The 20,423-nt window shown below is 39.1% G+C and overlaps 6 protein-coding genes across 6 annotated transcripts; 3 read left to right on the top strand and 3 right to left on the bottom strand.

Annotated features, from left to right (window-relative positions):
• The first annotated feature begins 551 nt into the window (after positions 1-551).
• On the top strand, positions 552-2,409 carry LOC117575189 (probable ribonuclease ZC3H12C). The gene has a single exon (XM_034259301.2). It carries the CDS (start codon positions 711-713, stop codon positions 2,385-2,387), a length of 1,677 nt encoding a protein of 558 aa, XP_034115192.2. The 5' UTR covers positions 552-710; the 3' UTR covers positions 2,388-2,409.
• Positions 2,410-2,497: 88 nt separating this feature from the next.
• Positions 2,498-4,421, bottom strand: LOC117575190 (zinc finger and SCAN domain-containing protein 23). Its single transcript, XM_034259302.2, has 5 exons — positions 4,174-4,421; positions 3,165-4,102; positions 2,976-3,110; positions 2,808-2,918; positions 2,498-2,741 (listed from the first exon to the last, which is right to left on the bottom strand). The coding sequence occupies exons 1-5, from the start codon at positions 4,318-4,320 to the stop codon at positions 2,594-2,596; spliced, it is 1,479 nt and encodes a 492-aa protein (XP_034115193.1). The 5' UTR covers positions 4,321-4,421; the 3' UTR covers positions 2,498-2,593.
• A 309-nt stretch (positions 4,422-4,730) lies between these two features.
• Positions 4,731-6,600, top strand: LOC117575191 (zinc finger and SCAN domain-containing protein 12). The gene is made up of 5 exons (XM_034259303.2): positions 4,731-5,114; positions 5,175-6,007; positions 6,064-6,198; positions 6,258-6,368; positions 6,432-6,600. Exons 1-5 carry the CDS (start codon positions 4,968-4,970, stop codon positions 6,598-6,600), a joined length of 1,395 nt encoding a protein of 464 aa, XP_034115194.1. The 5' UTR covers positions 4,731-4,967.
• Positions 6,601-6,610: 10 nt separating this feature from the next.
• Positions 6,611-8,223, bottom strand: LOC117575193 (zinc finger protein 665). The gene is made up of 4 exons (XM_034259306.2): positions 8,045-8,223; positions 7,581-7,990; positions 7,038-7,172; positions 6,611-6,984 (listed from the first exon to the last, which is right to left on the bottom strand). The coding sequence occupies exons 1-4, from the start codon at positions 8,156-8,158 to the stop codon at positions 6,762-6,764; spliced, it is 882 nt and encodes a 293-aa protein (XP_034115197.1). The 5' UTR covers positions 8,159-8,223; the 3' UTR covers positions 6,611-6,761.
• An 82-nt stretch (positions 8,224-8,305) lies between these two features.
• On the top strand, positions 8,306-10,170 carry LOC117575194 (gastrula zinc finger protein XlCGF52.1). The gene is made up of 4 exons (XM_034259309.2): positions 8,306-8,575; positions 8,630-9,051; positions 9,111-9,245; positions 9,872-10,170. The coding sequence occupies exons 1-4, from the start codon at positions 8,423-8,425 to the stop codon at positions 10,128-10,130; spliced, it is 969 nt and encodes a 322-aa protein (XP_034115200.1). The 5' UTR covers positions 8,306-8,422; the 3' UTR covers positions 10,131-10,170.
• On the bottom strand, positions 10,158-14,449 carry LOC117575187 (phagocyte signaling-impaired protein). The gene is made up of 8 exons (XM_034259300.2): positions 13,976-14,449; positions 13,822-13,916; positions 13,620-13,749; positions 12,827-13,319; positions 12,363-12,762; positions 10,992-12,305; positions 10,718-10,922; positions 10,158-10,650 (listed from the first exon to the last, which is right to left on the bottom strand). Exons 1-8 carry the CDS (start codon positions 14,031-14,033, stop codon positions 10,466-10,468), a joined length of 2,880 nt encoding a protein of 959 aa, XP_034115191.2. The 5' UTR covers positions 14,034-14,449; the 3' UTR covers positions 10,158-10,465.
• Between the last annotated feature and the right edge of the window lie 5,974 nt (positions 14,450-20,423).

Here is a 20,423-nt window from a genome sequence, read left to right on the forward strand (position 1 = left end):
CCACTATAGCATGTACCTACATATACATATATATATATATTTGTATTGAACAAGTAGTTTAATTAGAATGCAGCGCACTCTTTTTTCATGAAAAGAGGGACCAACACACAACCACAAACAAAAAATGAAATGTGTACTTTATTTTAAAAGTGAGAACTGTAGTGTTGAAGACAGCCGAAACACTTAAATGTTATAAGTCTATACGCATTGTAGTCAAATTGTTACAAAATTGTATGCGATATATTTAATTGTACATCACAATAAATCTGTTTATGCATGTTAAAAGTTCAATCGTTAAATCACTCTTCAAAATGGGCGCCAAAATTCTCAACGGTCTGGCAACGTCAAAAAGCCGATTGGTCTTTTGGTGTTTGATTGGCAATCGATAATTACAGATTTTTGTAAAGGTATTTGCACAACATTTTGAAATAACTTTCTATTTGGCAAATTTTTAATCCAAATACAAATATCAATGTTTGTCTATATGTTACTGTTAATAACAGCTAACGAAAACAAGTGGCAAGTGTTAATGTTACTCTTCTGTTATGTTAATAACATATCTGAGTCTGGCAACAACAAACAAAATGTAAAAAGACGGAACTTGTTGCAAAAATTGCAAAAAAAAAAAATACAGAAAATATCTTAGACAAGCACGCGACAGTGCAGCAATATAAGAAGTTAAAGTGCTTAACATACGCTCAGAAAACTAAATGCGCATTAAAATGGATTGTGAAGTGCCAGACAAGCAAAAACATCAACAGCATCAACAGCAACAGCAGCAACAACAACAAAGCACCAACAAGTTGTATGCTAGAAAGCCACAGACGTCGCAACAACAACAACAGCAGCAGCACCAACAGGAAAGCAGCGATGATGATGAGTTGAGCACAACGGAACGCAAGAATCTGGAATTCGCACAGAAATTGGGCTACAGCGAGCAATCGATACACACGGCGTTAACGCGCCTTGGCTCAGAGGCTAAACAAAACGAGCTGCTCGCCGAGCTCATCAAGTTGACTGCAGATGCGCCCCGCCCACCACCCGCTAACAACAACAACAACAGCAACAGTAGCAGTAGCAACAACAGCAGCAACAACTTCTATGGATCACTGCGTCACATTGTCATCGATGGCAGCAATGTGGCATTGTCACACGGAAACAACACTATTTTCAGCTGCCGCGGCATTCGCATTTGTGTCGAGTGGTTTCGGCAGCGCGGCCATCGACATGTCACAGCCTTTGTGCCGAACTGGCGCAAGGAGTTGGCCAACAACAACATTACGGAGCAGGAGCTCCTCTATGAGCTTGAGCAGGAACGTGTTCTGGTCTTTACGCCCTCGAGGCATTTGGATGGCAAGCGTGTCTCGTGCTACGACGATCGTTTCATCCTCAAGTTGGCTGTGGAAACCGACGGCATTGTAGTGTCCAACGACAACTATCGTGATCTGCTTCTGGAGAGCAACGAGTTCCGCAAAGTGGTGCAAGAGCGTCTACTGATGTACTCTTTTGTGGATGACATCTTTATGCCGCCCGACGATCCGCTAGGTCGGTCCGGTCCCACTCTAGACATGTTCCTGCGCACCCAGGCGCAGCAAAAGATGCCCGATGCACAGCAGCAATTATGTCCGTATGGCAAGAAGTGCACCTATGGCCAGAAGTGCAAGTTTCGTCATCAGTCCACTACGTTGCAGCTACAGCGTTTGCCACTCCAAGTCTCGCACAGTGCACCGCTGCACAGCAACAGCAATGGAGGCGGACCACAATCAACAAGCAGCAATTGCAGCACCATTAGCGGCGTCAGTGGCAACAGCAACACCGCCAAACTGGCGGCACTTGCGCGCACCAAGTCGAATACAGTTGAAATCTCTCAGCAGCAGCAACAGCAGTTATGTCATTCCTTCAACAGCCAATTGGAGCTGGAAGCGGAGTCATCGCAGCAGCTCAATCGTCACAAGAAACTGCAGCGTCAGGCAGCTCCACAACCACCAACTTCCGCCTTCAGACTGCTGGTGCCCACTTATAGTGCACCACAACAGCAGCAGCAACAAACTCAACCAATGAACAACAGCAGCTATCATCACCAGTATCTGACGCGCACGCCGTCTGCACCGTTGACAGATCAGCATCAGGCTGCCAAGTTGTCGCTGTCACTATCGATGCCCGTCGGCCACAATTTGGCCCATCATCTGTCTGCCTCGGATTCGCGTATCAACGAAGAGTTGCACTCGACGCAGGCTTCGCGCGAGGAGCAGCGACGTCTGTTGCGCTATCACTTGAGCAGTCTGTTTCCGCAGCATCAGGTGCACGCTGTGCTTCAGCTGTATCCCGATGAGACGGATGCCAAGACAATCTGTGCGGCTATACTTAATTTATTTCCACATAATTAGACTTATCAATTAAACTAAGCAAAGCTGACAAAAAACTTATGATTGAGATACGTCCGTAAATTATTTCAATTTCTTGTTACAGTTTTCAAGTGCATCAATATAATAGCTACTATTATTATTATTTAATTATGTATTGTAATTTATTTACTTTTGTATATGTAGATGTATGTATATGTGTATTATTTCTTTACAAGCAACCTAGTTATTTACAGCTCCAGGCCACCTGTAGCCGCCGTATCATAGGGCAACATCACATCCACGTTATCCCTGACCACGCCCACACGACGATCATGTGTGCTTCTGTGATTGCGCAGCTTGTACGCTTGGGGAAAGCCCTTGCCGCAAATCTCGCAGCTGCCAAAAGTAATAGAGAAAGTTAGAATCAATTCCTTAGAGGAAGTTGCAAATAAGGCAACTTACACGTGAGGCTTCTCGCCAGTGTGTATCATCTTGTGGAATTTCAGTGTGTTAGTGTAGGTGAAGGTCTTGTGGCACACATCGCATTCATAAGGACGCTCATTAGTGTGAATACTGAAATCGGGAAAAAATTTGTATAGCTGCCACTTCACTACAACTCCAACTACTCACCGATGATGCTTATTGCGCGTGGACAAGTCCGCAAAGGCCGCCGGACAATAGCTGCACTTGTAGGGCCGGTTTCCTGTGTGCGTGTTCATGTGTCGCGCCAACTGCTGCGCCTGGGCAAAGCAATGTCCGCAGATTCTGCAAAATATGTGTTATAAATAAGGCTTAAATTGTAGGGCATTTTAATCTTACTCGCACTCGTGTGGCTTGACTCCGGAATGCACTTTAATGTGCTCGGTGAGGCGACTCTGCGATGGATACATGTTGCCGCAAATGTCGCAAATATACTTAAACTCCTTCTTGTCGCCCACGAGTATCTTGTGGCCACCTTTAGTCTTGATGCCCGCCGCTTTGCGCACAATCGTTTCGCCAAAACTGATCGTTTCATCCGGATTAAGAATAATGTTTGTCGTCGTCACATTGCAGTTGCTCTCCCGTTTTATCTTTGCCACCGCCGTTTTGCTAGTGTTATTGGTTTTGCGCGTGCTGATTCGTCGTCTTACTACGCCTGACGTAGCCCTTGCATTGGATGTATTACGTGCTTTAACCGGTAGGAATTCCTCATCTGATGTATGCTGCATTTCAATGTCATCTTCGTGTGCACTTTCAGTTAGCTGATCCTGATCCAATTGCTCGAGATACTCAATGTCTGCTGAAAGTCCCGATATTGAATTGGCTCCCAAATCAGCTTCTTCTTCGCCAGCTTCGTCACCGCCTTGAGCTTCCTCATAGTTGGTTGGCTGCTCGGTAACAATATCTCCTTCGTACGCTTCGTATACATCGTACAGTTCCTCAATGATGCCATCCTCCTCCACTTGTTCACTCTTCACGTGCACCAAGCGTTCCTTGGAGTCAATTTCCTCCTCATGCTCATGCTCTTCCGTCCCCGCCATGGCAAGGACTTCAGCCAGTTCAGTGGTGGCCGGCTCATTGCTGACATCCATGATATGGGGGGCATCCTCCTCTGTGGCCAGTTGTTGCTGCTGTTGCTGCTCCACGACAACAGGAGCTATGAATTGCCGAAGGTGTTTATAGGATCGTTGGCAAATGCGTCGAAACTTAAATGCAATGTGTAGATTCTTCGAGCACTTGTCGCATATCTTATCTGGATAATGATCAAACTTCTTGATCTGCCAAGAGACATAAGACATCCATTATAAATATGAATAGTATACATATATTAAGTATAATATTGACTTACAGGCACGCCGCCGCATTCAAGAATCATGTTGGTCAAATCTTTAGAGGCGTCGTCATTGAAAATGCTTCCCATCGCTTCCTTGGGCTGTTGCAGGCACACGCGACACACTATCCACTTTTGTGTTGCTGCTTCTGTAGTCGTCGGCATGTTTATACTTTGATTTTCTCGAGAAATGCACAATTGCTTTATTTATTGCTAGACGACGCCAAAAAATGTTACAAAAAATGTAAGGCAAAAAACCAAGATGTTTACGTATTCTGTGAATGGCAGCGATTAAGATGACCATGGCGGCATTGCATCTGGTATTCTTAGGAATTTCGTGCAAATCATATTTATTCACATTCTTCACTTATCTATTAAAATTAAAGTAACTGCATAAAATAAAAATTTATGCTATTTTTGATTTAAAAATGTCATTACTAATTTGATAGAAAAAGAAAACCGATTTATTGCAGCAAAAATCATTTTATTCGATTAATATATCGTAAAACGGAGTTAGCACTAAGCGAGTTTGAAATTTTATTTTTGCTTACACTGCTCAGTTACTCAGATATTGAGTGATCGGCGCTAATTTGGGCGATTTGTAATCGCAAAAGATTAATTAAATTTCGAGCAGCGATATTTCAAATAGTTTCAAAAATACCAACGACACAATAAAATACTGCATGTGTTCGCAACGTGTGAATGGTAGTCATAGCAAGGGACGCTTGCATTATTATTGTAACTGTAATTGAACTAATAATAATTACACTTGCATTGATACGTAGATGTATATGATATATAACGAATAAGTTATGAAAACCGAACTGAATGAGAAATGGATTGTGTGTCGCGTCTGCCTAACAAATCCCAGCGAGGGCGAGGAGATGCTGCAGGACATATTCAGCCAAAATGCAAGCACCCGCCTCGATCAAATGCTGCACATCTGTGCAGGGATTCCTGTGAGTATCGTTAATAAACAAACAATTTGAAATATCTCTTTACAACTTTAATGCTTGTAGGTCAGCATAGACGATAATTTCCCGGATAAGATGTGCACAAAATGCGTGCGTCTGTTGCGAGTCGCCTACAAATTTCGTTCAACCTGCCAGCGATCTCATCAACACATTGCCGATATGCTGGCGACACAGCTGAGCACTGTCATTGGCGTAGAGGAGGGCGAGGACGAGGACGCGGAGACGGAAGCAATTGCGCGAGCGTGGGAAGAGAACACGAATCAGGTGAATGCACCAATAAAAATGGAACAGGAGGCGGAAGAGGCGAGCTCAGAATTTATCAGCTATGTGGTTTCTGGCGAAGATGCTGGAGTCGTCGATGTCTATGATGTAGCTACAGAGGAGCAACATGAGGTTGTCTATGATGGCAACGACATTGTGACGCTGACCGAAGCCGAAATTGAAACAGAAACCGATGGCGAGAACTTTCAAGATTATGAGGAATTGGAGGTGCTGGCAAGCGAAGCGCTGAATCCAAGCACCACAGCAGTGTCATTGGCTGATCGTAATGTGCGGCGCATTGTCTGGAGCGATGTGCCCGATAATGATATAGTCAACGATATATTGAGCTCAGACGACGAAAGCTATTTGCCAAAAGCGAAAACGAAGACGCCACCTCGTCTTTTGAATCGGGTACGGCAGCCGCGAAAGGTGCAACAAAAGCCAAAAACAGGTGGGTCCCACACAGATTCGCTGCTTGAGGAGAAAAAAGTGGGGCGCAAGCCTCGCGACAAGCACTCCAACTATATATGCGATGTTTGTGGAAACATTTATCCCTCCCAGGCGCGTCTCACCGAACACATGAAATTCCACAGCGGCATAAAGCCACACGAATGCGAGTAAGATGCTTTATAGCTACAATATTCCAAGCAATCTAATAATCTAACCCATACAGAATCTGCGGACGTGGTTTTGTGCAGAACCAGCAACTGGTCAGACACATGAATACACATACAGGTAACAGACCCTACAAATGCAACTTTTGCCCCGCTGCCTTTGCTGATCGCTCCACGAAAACGAAGCATCATCGGTTTGTATGGCCATAAAAATTATGTATATGTTTCATTACATATTTTCCAATATCCTCAGAATACATACAAAGGAGCGTCCTTATGAGTGCGATGTGTGCCTTAAAACATTTACCTATTCGGACAATTTGAAATTCCACAAAATGATACACACAGGTGAAAAGCCACACGTGTAAGTTGCCACTTGTCCTCTTTTTATTAGCCAATCCTAAAGACAATTCTATTAATATTGTAGCTGCGATCTGTGTGGCAAAGGCTTTGTCAAGGCATACAAAATGCGTCTGCATCGTGTGACGCACGAGAAACGTGGTCCTTGGAAGCCCGTCGACCTGGACATAGAACGACCGGAGCGTATTAAAAATGATATGTCCGATATGGTTATTGGCATATTGCCCTCGTCTTAGGCTGCGTACAAACTACAAATATATACTAATTATAGCCTTATCTTACGTTGGATATGAAGTTTTTTTCTTTGTGTTTCATTCCTTAAAAGAAAATACAAATCAAAAAATTAATTAATTGTACTACACAGTGTGATTTTCTTAGACATTTATCGAAATGGCATTTATTCCTCCTCCAGTGTTATCATTATCGAATCGGAATCCTTCGCTCGGTGCGAGCGTTCATGCGTATTCTTGTGATGCAACTGGGAGAATCGTCGACCGCAATATTGACAACTAAAGGGTCGCTCTCCCGTATGGATTTTGAGGTGTACATTGAGCACATTCGAGTAGGCAAATGACTTGGTGCAGTATTTGCATTTGTACGGTCTCTCCTTTGTGTGGATGCTACGAAAGTGTTGTATGATTAATTCATATTTGAAGTGCTTTACTGTACTTACCGTTGATGCTTGATGCGTGTGGAAGGATCTGCAAAGGAGGACTCGCAATAGTCACACTTGTATGGTCGTAGTCCAGTGTGTGAGTTCATATGACGCGCTAGTTGAGGCGTCTGTCGGAAGCGCTTGTGACAGATTCTATAAGAAATGCATACTATATGGTTAAGATCGAGTACAAATGGTAAATTGGTAATATATGGTCTCCCTTATGAATCTACAGATTTTCAAGGCATTGAATAATTTCATATTTGCTATCTTCTCATTCTATTTTACAGACTTATCTCTGCATCTTAGACGCAACTAACTGAACAGGGCAGGATTCTGCAACAATGTGTGCTTTAGATTATTGTGGTTCTATATCCAATTTGATCAGATGATCTCTTGCTGTTGAGTCTCCTGTCCTTCCTTCCTAGGAGCAATGCTTTTTCTCTTTTCATTTTCTCTAAGATACTTTTTAATTGTATTCATAGCTTTCTTCACTTCCTGTTAATTCATTCCTCTACTCCTTGCCATATAATTTCATCATGACATCAACTTGCAACTTACTCGCACTCGTGTGGCTTATGCACGCTGTGCAGCTTTAAATGCGCCGTCAGTTTCACCTTCTCCGAATAGACATTATTGCAGATGTTGCAAACATAGTTTATTCCTTTGTTTTCCTCAGGCTGATGTCTCTCCGATTTAGTTTCGGGCACTGTTGTCTCTGTGTGGGTAATGCTTTCCGTCTCCAGCGTCAATTCGTAAGAGACGCCTCCCTCAATCTCCGATAGAGCAACATCACTTTCACTGTCACTGTCCAATTTCATTTGCTGCTCCTGCGGCTGTTGCTGTTCTAGCTTCAAGTGACGCAATTGCTCTTCGGCCTGCTGGCATAGTGTTCGCAGTCTGAGCGCGGCGCGCAACAGCAAAGCGCAGCTGGTGCAGATCTTATTGGGCATCTCCACTTCCTGCGTGAACTGCAGAGATGAGAATTCGTGTTATGAATGAATATTAAAATGCGACAAATTTACCATAACTCCGGTACATTGTTTAATATTGGAGCAGAAATTCTCATCCGTTGGCATTAGTGTTTCTGTCTTGGGTTGTTGCAGGCAGATCCTACAAATCGGTCCCGCGCTGTTCATGTTTAATGCAGATTTCAATGTTGATAGCAAATTAACAATGTTGTCCACCACCAAAATAATAATATATCGATTAGACCAAATCGCCGAATTGATTTTGCTTCGTTTCGATAAGTTTTCTCTATATTTTTCGATATACCCATAATCGATAAGCATGCATTTCGCGATTTATTTATAAACATCATCTTATTCAAATTAGCAGCATCGTTAACTTTCGATTACAAAGCCCTAAATAATAATAAATTGCCTTGGAATATTGCTGGAGTTATGGACACCACAGAGCCTGTTCTAGACATTTCATCCGTGTGCCGTATTTGCCTGCAGGACAACGATGCACACATGGTATCCATCTACGACCATGACGAGCAGCAACGGGGCGTTTCCATTTGCGATAAAATCGAACATTGCTGCGGAATAAAAGTATTTGGATATCCAGTTGGAAGCACGGATATTAACAATTAATTCTTCTATCAGATTATTCGCACTCCAGAGCTTCCCACGCGGATCTGCATGAAATGTCGTGCATTTTTGACACTGGCCCATAAGTTTCGACAAATTTGCCGACACTCAGATGATTTCTTGCGCGAATTCATATTCCCCGATCCGTGTGAGGAGCCGGAAAAACCCAACTTGGAAGAGGCACCCGCACAGACGTACGAGCAAGTTGAAGTCGAAGTGCTAGAGGAAGGTGTCTGGTGTAACGACGAAGTAATTGAAGAAACACCCGCAACGACAGTATCAGTTCCCTCGGAGCCAACAACCAGTCTCGTAGTGGTGGCAGCTGCAAAGGCGGCAAAGCCACATGTCTGCGATATTTGTGGCAACAGTTATCCGCGCAAGAGCACGCTTGACACCCACTTACGCCGCCACAACAACGACAGGCCTTATCAATGCGAGTAAGTCGATCTACAAAAACATTTAATCGTTGCTTAACATGGTTGCTTACTCTAAACAGAATCTGCCAGAAAACGTTCCATGTAAACTATCAGTTGATGCGTCACATACGACAACACACCGGAGCTCGACCTTATTGTTGCCAATACTGTCAGCGAAGTTTCGCAGATCGCACATCGCTAGTAAAGCATGAACGGTGAGTTGGTTGAGTTCTTTGTTTTAACTCCTTAACTAAATCCATAAGATCCGTTTTTGATTTATATATTTTCATCCTAATAACACAATACTTAATTCCTACCTTTGCACAATTGCAATTGTAATTATTTCCTACATAATTATACGTTAATTTAAGAAATTATTTGCCAATTATAATATCCAACAATGAACCTTATATGGGAAATAAGAATATTCGTATTTAATCTAGTTGTATGTTATGTTTATCTGTTGTATAAAAATGCCGAAAAGTGGGTAAGTGGAAAAGTGCACAAATTTATAATTTGATTGGTGATTATACTCGTAAGTAATTAGGGAAGTTGTATCTTGACATATTTTTTGCCTTATATTTTAGAATATTAAATAACAAACTGGGCTAGGTGATTAATTGTTGGAGACTATGGAGATGGACAGTGGTGATCAAAACTTTGCACAGCAAAATCAGAGGCAACTCTGTTTACTCACTATGCAAATTCTATTATTCAATGACATGTCAGCCATCAAGAATAACTGTCAGCCATCAAGAATAACTGTTTCTTTTTAGTTATAATTTTCTAATACACAATTTCGACATGAGATCTATAATCATTTGTATGTTTCTTCTTTCAGTATACATCGTAATGAACGACCATACGTCTGCAACACCTGCGGGAAAAACTTCACTTATTCAAATGTGCTCAAGGTGCACTATAAGACGCACACCGGCGAAAAACCGCACATATGCAAACTATGCAACAAGAGCTTTGCTCGCCATCACAATTTGGTGGCCCATCTCCAGACGCAACAGCATGTGAACGATCCCCGTTGTGCTGCCTATCTGCACACGCTTCGAGCCGCAAATGTTATAGCTGCTAGAGAAGTTAGCTGAGAATTAATAAAAATACACGTGTAGCATCTAATTTGTTCTGGTTTAATTTCAACTTATGAATCATACACTTCTTGTTAAGCAAGTTTACAACTCGTTACCTGTTGTATAAAAATGCCGAAAAATGGGTAAGTGGAAAAGTGCACAAGTTTATAATTTGATTGGTGATTATACTCGTAAGTTATTATAGAAGTTGGATCGATCTCGGCATATTTATTGCCTTGTATTTTAAAATATTAAATAACAAACTGGGCTAGTTGATTGAAAGACTGATTGTGGGAGACAATGGAGATGGGCAATGGTGATCATGACTTTGCACAGCAAAGTCAGAGGCAACTCTATTTGCCCACTATGCGAATTTTATCCTTTATCAAATTGCGCAGCTCGGTAACCATCACCTCATGAGACTCCTTAAATGTGGCGGACACATCGCCAATAAGTGTTGCCTCAACTTCCGGTTTCAATGACATGTCTGCCATAAAGGAACTAAGCTCTCGCGGCAAATTTGGTGGCTTCCAAGATCCTGAATAAAAATAAAATTTCGATTATAATTTCGGATTTTCCTCCAATGGATGTCCTGTTGTACTTACGTAAGGCGCTGTCGCAGGCTTCGAGTTTGTGTTTTAATTGACGCATCAATTCCTGCAGCATTTGACTGCGCTCTTTTTCACTGATAATCTGTGGCGTGTCCTGTGTCTTGTTATCTCCCGTAGGCTTCTTTTTTGTTTTTGTTTTCGCGCTGGCTTGCAGCTTGTCGTTTAGTACCGATAACAGGAAGGCATAAAGTGAAAGTATCTACAATTGAAAAATAAATAAATAATATACAAGTTGTTTCAATCGTCGAATAAAGCGTCTACTACAAACCTCCAGGCAAGCCGCCACCTTTTGTTGGTGACTGCGTCGCTTCCATAGTCCGTCCTTGCTATTCCATTCATTACTTTCTGTGATGGTCTGAACGCATAATTCCATGACGGCAACCACATTTTCACTCATCCGCTTGCATTGCATCGCCAGTTGTGGCGCACCAGCGTAAAGATCAAGCACAAATTGGGCCAAATCATCGAAGAAACGTTCGTAGGGCAGTTCAAGCAGCAGGTGCAGCCGCGTGGGCAACAAATTGACTAGAAATTGTTGCGAAAGTGGCTTATAATTCATAAGTCGTAGTCGCTGATGGAGGCCTGTCCATGACTCGCGCAGTAGCTCTATTGTGGCAGTATCTTCGACGGGCGGTTCTAAGGGCGTCTTCGAGTTCGACATGTCCAATTTGGCAGTAGGCGGTGCATGATACAAGTCAATAAACGAGGCAAACAAGCGCAGCAGCAGTGAACGTATTTGTAGCACTTCAATCTCCTGATCGTACGACTCCTTTCGAGCAGCTTCAGCATCAACCAAGTGCAATGGGTCCCATCGTATAATGGCCTCCAAGTCACGATTATCGCTTAGCTCGTTCCATGCAATTCGATCGTCAGCGGGCTCAATACTCATTGTTACATAGGCTGTCAGATTTTGCTGTACATTGCCATAGCAGCTCACCAAATCACAGAGCTGCGCTTCAACTGAGCATGCCACATACAGTAAACTGTTTGTCAGGCGTTCCTTGAAGTTCATAAACTCCTCCATTTTGGAGAACGTGCAGAAGCGATAAGTTAGTGCAATATATTCCAGACGCTCCTTGTAGCTGTTTGTGAAGAACTTCAAAGTGGAATCGTAACAAGTGCGCACACCAGAAAAACGACCAGAAAGAGGCAGCAAATTGCAATGCACATAACCCATCGAGTCCAATTGAATTTGTTTAATATCCAGATAGTCATACATTTCCTGGGCGCCAAGCATGCAGCCAAACATATGATAGATTTTCAGGCTAAGCAGTTTCACGTGAAAGTTGCTCGTGCTATTCCTCAAAACATATTGAAGTAAGCACAAAGCCTCGAAGAGTTGATCCGATTTTTGTTCTCGAAACGATATATCGTACATGACATTGGCTGCCAGCAAAGCATATGGATCTGAGGGTCCCATTTCCGTTGACAATAGCTGCGTGCCAAATGAACTGTATCCATGCTCATAGTGCAGTTTAAGTGCCGTATAAAAGGCTAAAAGATGATCCACGGACAACTCGATGTGAACGCCGCACATGCGTGAGATTTGCAAGGCGCAAATATGCTTTTGCATATGCTCTTTCTGCAAAAGACAAATATATATATTAACAAATTTAATGTAATTTTTTGCGCCACTTACTGTTTGAGGCAATGATGTTGAACTAATGCCGCTCTCAGCAAGCAGTTTGTTAGCCAGTGCCTGACGTTGTTCCATGCTGATTGAGGGCAGAAAGAGCGCGATGTCATGTGTGCAACACGATTTGTCACCAAATAGAACAAAGTACTCAATGATAAGATCATCAAAGTCCCCAACAAGTTCCTTTGCTGGCAGTTGAATGGCGCGCATTCTTTTATGCAGATCAAGTCGTGCCAGATATGGACCGCGTGTCTTGCGCGTCGATGATTCAATGATGTGCAGCAAAAACTTATGGCAAGAGTTTAGCGTGTCATTTGGAGTGCCCTCTTCGGTAGTAGGAGTACTTTTGATCAGTTCAAAGCAGCTCTGCAGATATTCTTTGTAGTAATCCCAGCGATCTCGACTGTTCAAAACAGTAATAGCGATTAATTCAAATGTTGGACTGTTTTGTTGATATTAATACTCACTCTGCCTCTAAGAGCTGCTGTAGCAGCTCATTCAGCGCCTTCCAGTTGCCTAGCTCCTTAAGCAGTTCAAACTTCATGCTAACTGGCGCACCAGGATAAAGCTTTGCACACAATTCGCCAGTAAGAAATTCCCAGGCCTCTTGGTGCTTGTTTTGCAGTTTCAATATGTGCAAATAGAGAAATGCCTCTTGCTCAGTTTCCATTTTGCCCTCCTTAATATGCTTGTCGACCATACGTTGAGCCAATGCCAAGTAAAGTTTACGTTTCTCAGGTATTGCCGATTCGGGACCACGAATCCCTTGGAATACCACGCTGATAACGGACCAAAAGTAATAGGCATTCTTTGGCTGCGCTTTGTACAGCTGCAATGCGACCGCCTGCTGGGCTTTGTAATCCTCGACACGGACATGTGAAACGAAAAGATGTGCCAACAGTTCCTCATTGCCGGGATTCTGTTTAACAGCGTGTTGATAAAGCTCAACGATTTTGTCAACTGCAAGAAGAAGCAAATGGTAAGTATTTGAATAAATTATGTGTGCAGTAAAGAGAGCAATGATTAAACTAAGACATAAATGCTTTGCATATATTCTTGGCACGCGTTTCATCTGCCAGCTGTCAGTTTGATGGTCGTTCACTATTTCGGCTAATTCTTGCGCAAATGAAAGTGAGTGAGAGGCAATTTTTAATTAGCCGGCCATGTGCGTGTGCCAACAAAGATTTTTAAGAATATGAATTGTATCTAGATACACAGACTCGTGTGTATGCAAATACATATAGATAAGACGTTGCTTACGTTGCTCCATTTCCCGGTAGCAGAAGGAGAGCACCTGTAACGTGGAATCGTCGATGGGTTTCTCCTGGGCGACAACCTGCAAACAGCCATGGCTCTCTTCGTAGCGGCCCAAGCGGAGCAACGACAAACCCTATAAATAATAATGATAGATTATATATCTTATGTTTATTTTGGGGTACTGGCTACACTTTTTTCCTTTTACCTTTAGAGCACGTGCGCATAATAAATTTGGATGCTTACGTAGCAACTTTTCCGATTCCTGCAGTGCTTTACGATTGTTACCCACCTCCAAGTTGTCTGTCAATCATATCAAATAATATCAATTAGATCAATCAACAACTTAAGCAAAAACTTACCATAAACCGGTCGCAATCGCCGTTCAAATAATGCGGAATCCATGCCCTGCTGTGCCATGGTATTTATTTTTTTATTATTTTGACGACACACTCTACTCAATCTAACCACACGCCGCTGGTGCTGTTGTTATGCTGCCACTGCCTGTGTCGTCTCTTTTAACCTAATTACAGCGAGCCGCAAGCAACGCGCACGCTTTGTTTTTTCTTCTTTCTTTCTGTTTTTTATGTTCCCCAAATGCCGCTTGAGTTAAACCCGGCACGTTTTAGTTTTGTGCAGATTGGAAACGCGAAACGGCTGCCTTCGTTTGGATGATTGGGACTATAGAAAGCTCACAAAAAATCACACACAAATGAATATTACACTAGTGTACAAATTATTAACTAACAATTTTTTTTGAATCAAAAAAATTTATTGCTCTTTACAAGTTCGGCAACTAGAGCTGCCTAAGAAGCGATAAGAACATCGATTACTTCACATAAATTTATCGTTGGCGCATGCGATAACTGGGGCTAATCGATTAATATTTGGACAACATTAAACAGCTGTTGCCGTCTGACAGCTGCTGGTGATGACAGTAAAATAATCACGTTATTAGATTTTAACACGTATACGTCTGCTTTGTTCTCTTTTGTAAATATATAAATTTGTTTGATTAGTAATAGTTTTTTTTTTCAGCAATCGAGGCTCATAAAATCATGTGCGTCAAGATAGCTCCGCAACTTTAGCGTCACATATCGATAAAAAAATATCGGCTAAAAAAAACTTTTTATTTTCGTCTTTTTACGTGGTATTTAAACTAAAATTAAAAAAGTTTGAATGCAAAACAATAGAAAATTAAATTATCTTTCTATTAAATCCATGTTCGTCAAATTTCATGTAGTATTTATGCACTAAAATCGTGATTGAAAAATTGGGGTAGCAACATTTTTGCAAATATCTCGGCTTTGACGAGTTGTCGGCCAAATCGGCTTATAACAAGTTATAGAGTATTGTTTTATAAATATACCCTCAAAAATTCATAATTTTAAAACTTTTCGTTTTTGAGATATTTGAGAAAAAGTACGATAACCTCAGCTCCAGCCCCATACAAAATGAGCACAAAAAATCAATGCTACCGATTAATGACCGTAACTTTTTTTTGACTTTCTTGTCGGCCATAGCGCACATTATACTTTCGTAGATACAACTATAAGGAAGATATATAGCAATTTTGGTTGCAATCCAATTTTCTGTTTTTGAGAAAATTGACCTTTTCCTAACCCGCAAAAACAAGTTCATTTCGCAGGTGCATCAAATCACTGGAACCAGCGTGGAACCAGTCAGTGTTAAATAACACCATTTGGACTTTGGCGGGACTTCAAATACTTGCAGAAAATAACTAAATGAAACAAATATTACTATAATTTAAAATTACATTTAAATACTCTATTTATATATATATTACTTTGTTATAATTAATAAATATACGCAATTAAATATTCTTATTTAAATCGTAATTTTGCAGTTTACTTGATCACTGTTAGCGGCAAAACTTTATGTTAACGCTATCATCAAATTATTCTTAATATTTGCAGAACTTATAGGCCATGTCGCGCTATTTCATTCTATTCGAATCAAATAGATAAATATTTTGCTTTTTGTTTTATTCAAATCGGTTAAGCCGTTTTCGAGAAAATTCAATTTTTGTGATTATTGCGAAAATTACAAATAAATTTCAATTTGGCATGGCAACGCTTAACATCTGCGAAGCTAGTAAAAAGTTAGCGTCGAATTTTTGTTTTGCAGATTTTTCAACATTTTGACTATGTACATAATTGGTCAATACTTTAAAAAATAGATAATTAACATATGTATCATTTCCCAATATATACTACATAGCAAATTATCATAGTTTCCGAGAAAATTCAAAATAACATCTACATTTTTCGATTATACGCTCTCCTAGACTTTGTCTGAGAAGGCGCGCATTGTTATAATATAAACATAAAAAATTCGAATGCTTTGCAATTTGTTTTATTCAAATCGTGATTTTCCTTTTCGAGAAAATCGCATTTTAGTAGAATAGTACACATTTTTGAATTTTTGCGCAATACCTAAAGTAGTCAAAGCGTTGCCAAATTTAAAAAATGGCGATCATGTACATACCTATTTATCATATTTATTACCCATATATATCCCCAACTTATTGGCCATGTCGCGCTATTTCATTCTATTCGAATCAAATAGATAAATATTTTGCTTTTTGTTTTATTCAAATCGGTTAAGCCGTTTTCGAGAAAATTCAATTTTTGTGATTATTGCGAAAATTACAAATAAATTTCAATTTGGCATGGCAACGCTTAACATCTGCGAAGCTAGTAAAAAGTTAGCGTCGAATTTTTGTTTTGCAGATTTTTCAACATTTTGACTATGTACATAATTGGTCAATACTTTAAAAAATAGATAATTAACATATGTATCATTTCCCAATATATACTACATAGCAAATTATCATAGTTTCCGAGAAAATTCAAAATAACATCTACATTTTTCGATTATACGCTCTCCTAGACTTTGTCTGAGAAGGCGCGCATTGTTATAATATAAACATAAAAAATTCGAATGCTTTGCAATTTGTTTTATTCAAATCGTGATTTTCCTTTTCGAGAAAATCGCATTTTAGTAGAATAGTACACATTTTTGAATTTTTGCGCAATACCTAAAGTAGTCAAAGCGTTGCCAAATTTAAAAAATGGCGATCATGTACATACCTATTTATCATATTTATTACCCATATATATCCCCAACTTATTGGCCATGTCGCGCTATTTCATTCTATTCGAATCAAATAGATAAATATTTTGCTTTTTGTTTTATTCAAATCGGTTAAGCCGTTTTCGAGAAAATTCAATTTTTGTGATTATTGCGAAAATTACAAATAAATTTCAATTTGGCATGGCAACGCTTAACATCTGCGAAGCTAGTAAAAAGTTAGCGTCGAATTTTTGTTTTGCAGATTTTTCAACATTTTGACTATGTACATAATTGGTCAATACTTTAAAAAATAGATAATTAACATATGTATCATTTCCCAATATATACTACATAGCAAATTATCATAGTTTCCGAGAAAATTCAAAATAACATCTACATTTTTCGATTATACGCTCTCCTAGACTTTGTCTGAGAAGGCGCGCATTGTTATAATATAAACATAAAAAATTCGAATGCTTTGCAATTTGTTTTATTCAAATCGTGATTTTCCTTTTCGAGAAAATCGCATTTTAGTAGAATAGTACACATTTTTGAATTTTTGCGCAATACCTAAAGTAGTCAAAGCGTTGCCAAATTTAAAAAATGGCGATCATGTACATACCTATTTATCATATTTATTACCCATATATATCCCCAACTTATTGGCCATGTCGCGCTATTTCATTCTATTCGAATCAAATAGATAAATATTTTGCTTTTTGTTTTATTCAAATCGGTTAAGCCGTTTTCGAGAAAATTCAATTTTTGTGATTATTGCGAAAATTACAAATAAATTTCAATTTGGCATGGCAACGCTTAACATCTGCGAAGCTAGTAAAAAGTTAGCGTCGAATTTTTGTTTTGCAGATTTTTCAACATTTTGACTATGTACATAATTGGTCAATACTTTAAAAAATAGATAATTAACATATGTATCATTTCCCAATATATACTACATAGCAAATTATCATAGTTTCCGAGAAAATTCAAAATAACATCTACATTTTTCGATTATACGCTCTCCTAGACTTTGTCTGAGAAGGCGCGCATTGTTATAATATAAACATAAAAAATTCGAATGCTTTGCAATTTGTTTTATTCAAATCGTGATTTTCCTTTTCGAGAAAATCGCATTTTAGTAGAATAGTACACATTTTTGAATTTTTGCGCAATACCTAAAGTAGTCAAAGCGTTGCCAAATTTAAAAAATGGCGATCATGTACATACCTATTTATCATATTTATTACCCATATAAACCCCCAACTTATTGGCCATGTCGCGCTATTTCATTCTATTCGAATCAAATAGATAAATATTTTGCTTTTTGTTTTATTCAAATCGGTTAAGCCGTTTTCGAGAAAATTCAATTCTTCTTGTGATTATTGCCAAAATAATATTACCATGGTGGCAACACGTGTTACGGCCGAAAGTTGGGCCACCCTTTATGAACTTGGTGGCAACTCTGGAACATAACTATCTACCCAGCAGAACTGGTGGTGTCGATTGGCCATGGGTAAGTACTTACCTCGCCGATCACTACATGGGTACATTTCATACAAAAACGGAAATTAAAGAACGCGTTGCTAGGTGCCACTTTGTAAGTAGTGGTGGTCTGCTAGTATGTGCTTATTTCCCCAGCAACGAACTAGCGCTCAGAACTGCAGGGCAATCATTTTGAATAATTATAAAACTATGAACATATGTATATTAGAGCATAATTGAAGAGCTATATTATGACTGCAACTCTTCTGAATTTACATATATATATCTTTTTGAATAATTATAAAACTATGAACATATGCATATTAGAGCATAATTGAAGAGCTATATTATGACTGCAACTCTTCTGAATTTACATATATATATATATATATATATATATATATATATATAACAACTTTAACTCAATACCATTATGAAAGAAAAAACACAAATGAAAATTTTGTTTTCGAAATATTTGTCTATAATTGAAAAATGTTTAAAAATATATGTATATACATAATAAGTTCCAGTGAAGTCCTGGACGAAATTTGATGTAGGTCTTGGACGTTGATGTACACAGTACATTCAAGTGGTCCACATGAACACCAAGTCGAAGCTTGTTGCGCCAAAGAGGAGGTGTTGGACGTTGATGTACACAGTACATTCAAGTGGTCCACATGAACACCAAGTCGAAGTTTAATATTATTATTTGTTTATTTAAATTTAGGTTGTTAGTTTCAGATTTTAATCTAATAATTAATTTTTTATGGATATCTTCCATATTAAATTTAGTTGAAATGGCTGAATTCGAGTAGTCCTGTTCAAAAATTTGTTCAACCTCCTTTTGACAATCTTTGACTTTAGAGTCATGGAATTTTTCCAAAGTGGAAAAATCATTTTTAAACATTCCTACTTTAAGCTTCTTCAAAGCTGGCTTTTGCCATCTTTCAATATGTCGAGAGAGCTTTCGCTTATCAGCCATTTCATCTAAATATTTAGTTTCGTTAATTCTAAGTTTATTATTTTTTGGTTTAATGATAGTTACGTTGGTTAGTTGGTCGTGTGAAGGGAGAGAAAGTTGAAGCTGCTTCATGACGGAAACAGAGCATTCCTCCATTTTCCGAATAAAGCGGCCCAATTTTAACCCCTTCTTATTATTCGGTTTAATAATACTATGCTTAACAGTTTTAAAAAACGATTCAATTGGCCCATTGCTTGGTCTTTTGCCAGATGAATCAATAAATATTCCAATAATATTAGTCCAGAAGGGAACATATACAATATACTTTTTTAAAATTAACTCTAACATTTTCGGACAGTAAAAAATATTGTTCGCGTAAGATGTATTAAATTTATTTAAATTATTAATGACTTCAATGTAAATGGTTTCAAATTTTTTACGAAACGGACTTGCCAAAGTTATTGAATTTAGTGTTATATCAGTTACTTTATCATTTAATGGTGTTTGGGCAAAAAATTGTTCATTTAAATTTAAAAAAAGTGTATCGTTACGGTAATTTATAAAATATGCTTTGGCGTTATCAACTATCTTATTAATACATGGAGAAAGAAGAATGATTGCAAGATTCTTGAACCATTCTTCTAGTTCTAGCACGTTGTCAATCGAATAGGCGTAACCTAAGCAATTTCTTAAAAATGTTCTTAATTCAATGTTGTGCAAGCCAACTATTTCATCAATATTACGGCACATAATTTTGCAATAGTGACTTGTACAAAACTGAACACAAACATTAGGAAAAATGGAACTATTATTATATACATAATTAAAACAAATTTCATTATAATTTACAATATCAAGATTATTAAACTCTTTTAAAATGGCCCCAATAATAGCAAAACTAACATCAGTTATTATTCTCCTGCAAATAGGCCATTTGAATCGATTTTTTAAACAAGACTCCCGTAACTCGCACAAAAATCTTCCAATGTCATACGATGTATGATTTGAAAGTATTGCATGAGCTACTGGGAATACAATATGGAGCTTAGGGATATGGGCTACTAATGAATACAAAAATATTCTCTTCTTTACAAAGTGCAAAGGCTGCACTACATTTCCTGTGGCATCCATATGTAAAGTGCCTTGTTTTATATGGGTCAATAACATATTAATATGTTCTTTGTCCCATAAAAAGACTTCGAGTTTGGTTGATAAATACTGAATAAAATGAGAATGCCCTTTAGAAATCATACCGAAAGCATCGACAAAAG

Source organism: Drosophila albomicans, chromosome 2R (genome assembly GCF_009650485.2).
Source record: "Drosophila albomicans strain 15112-1751.03 chromosome 2R, ASM965048v2, whole genome shotgun sequence".
In the NCBI taxonomy this organism is placed as follows: Eukaryota; Metazoa; Arthropoda; class Insecta; order Diptera; family Drosophilidae; genus Drosophila; species Drosophila albomicans.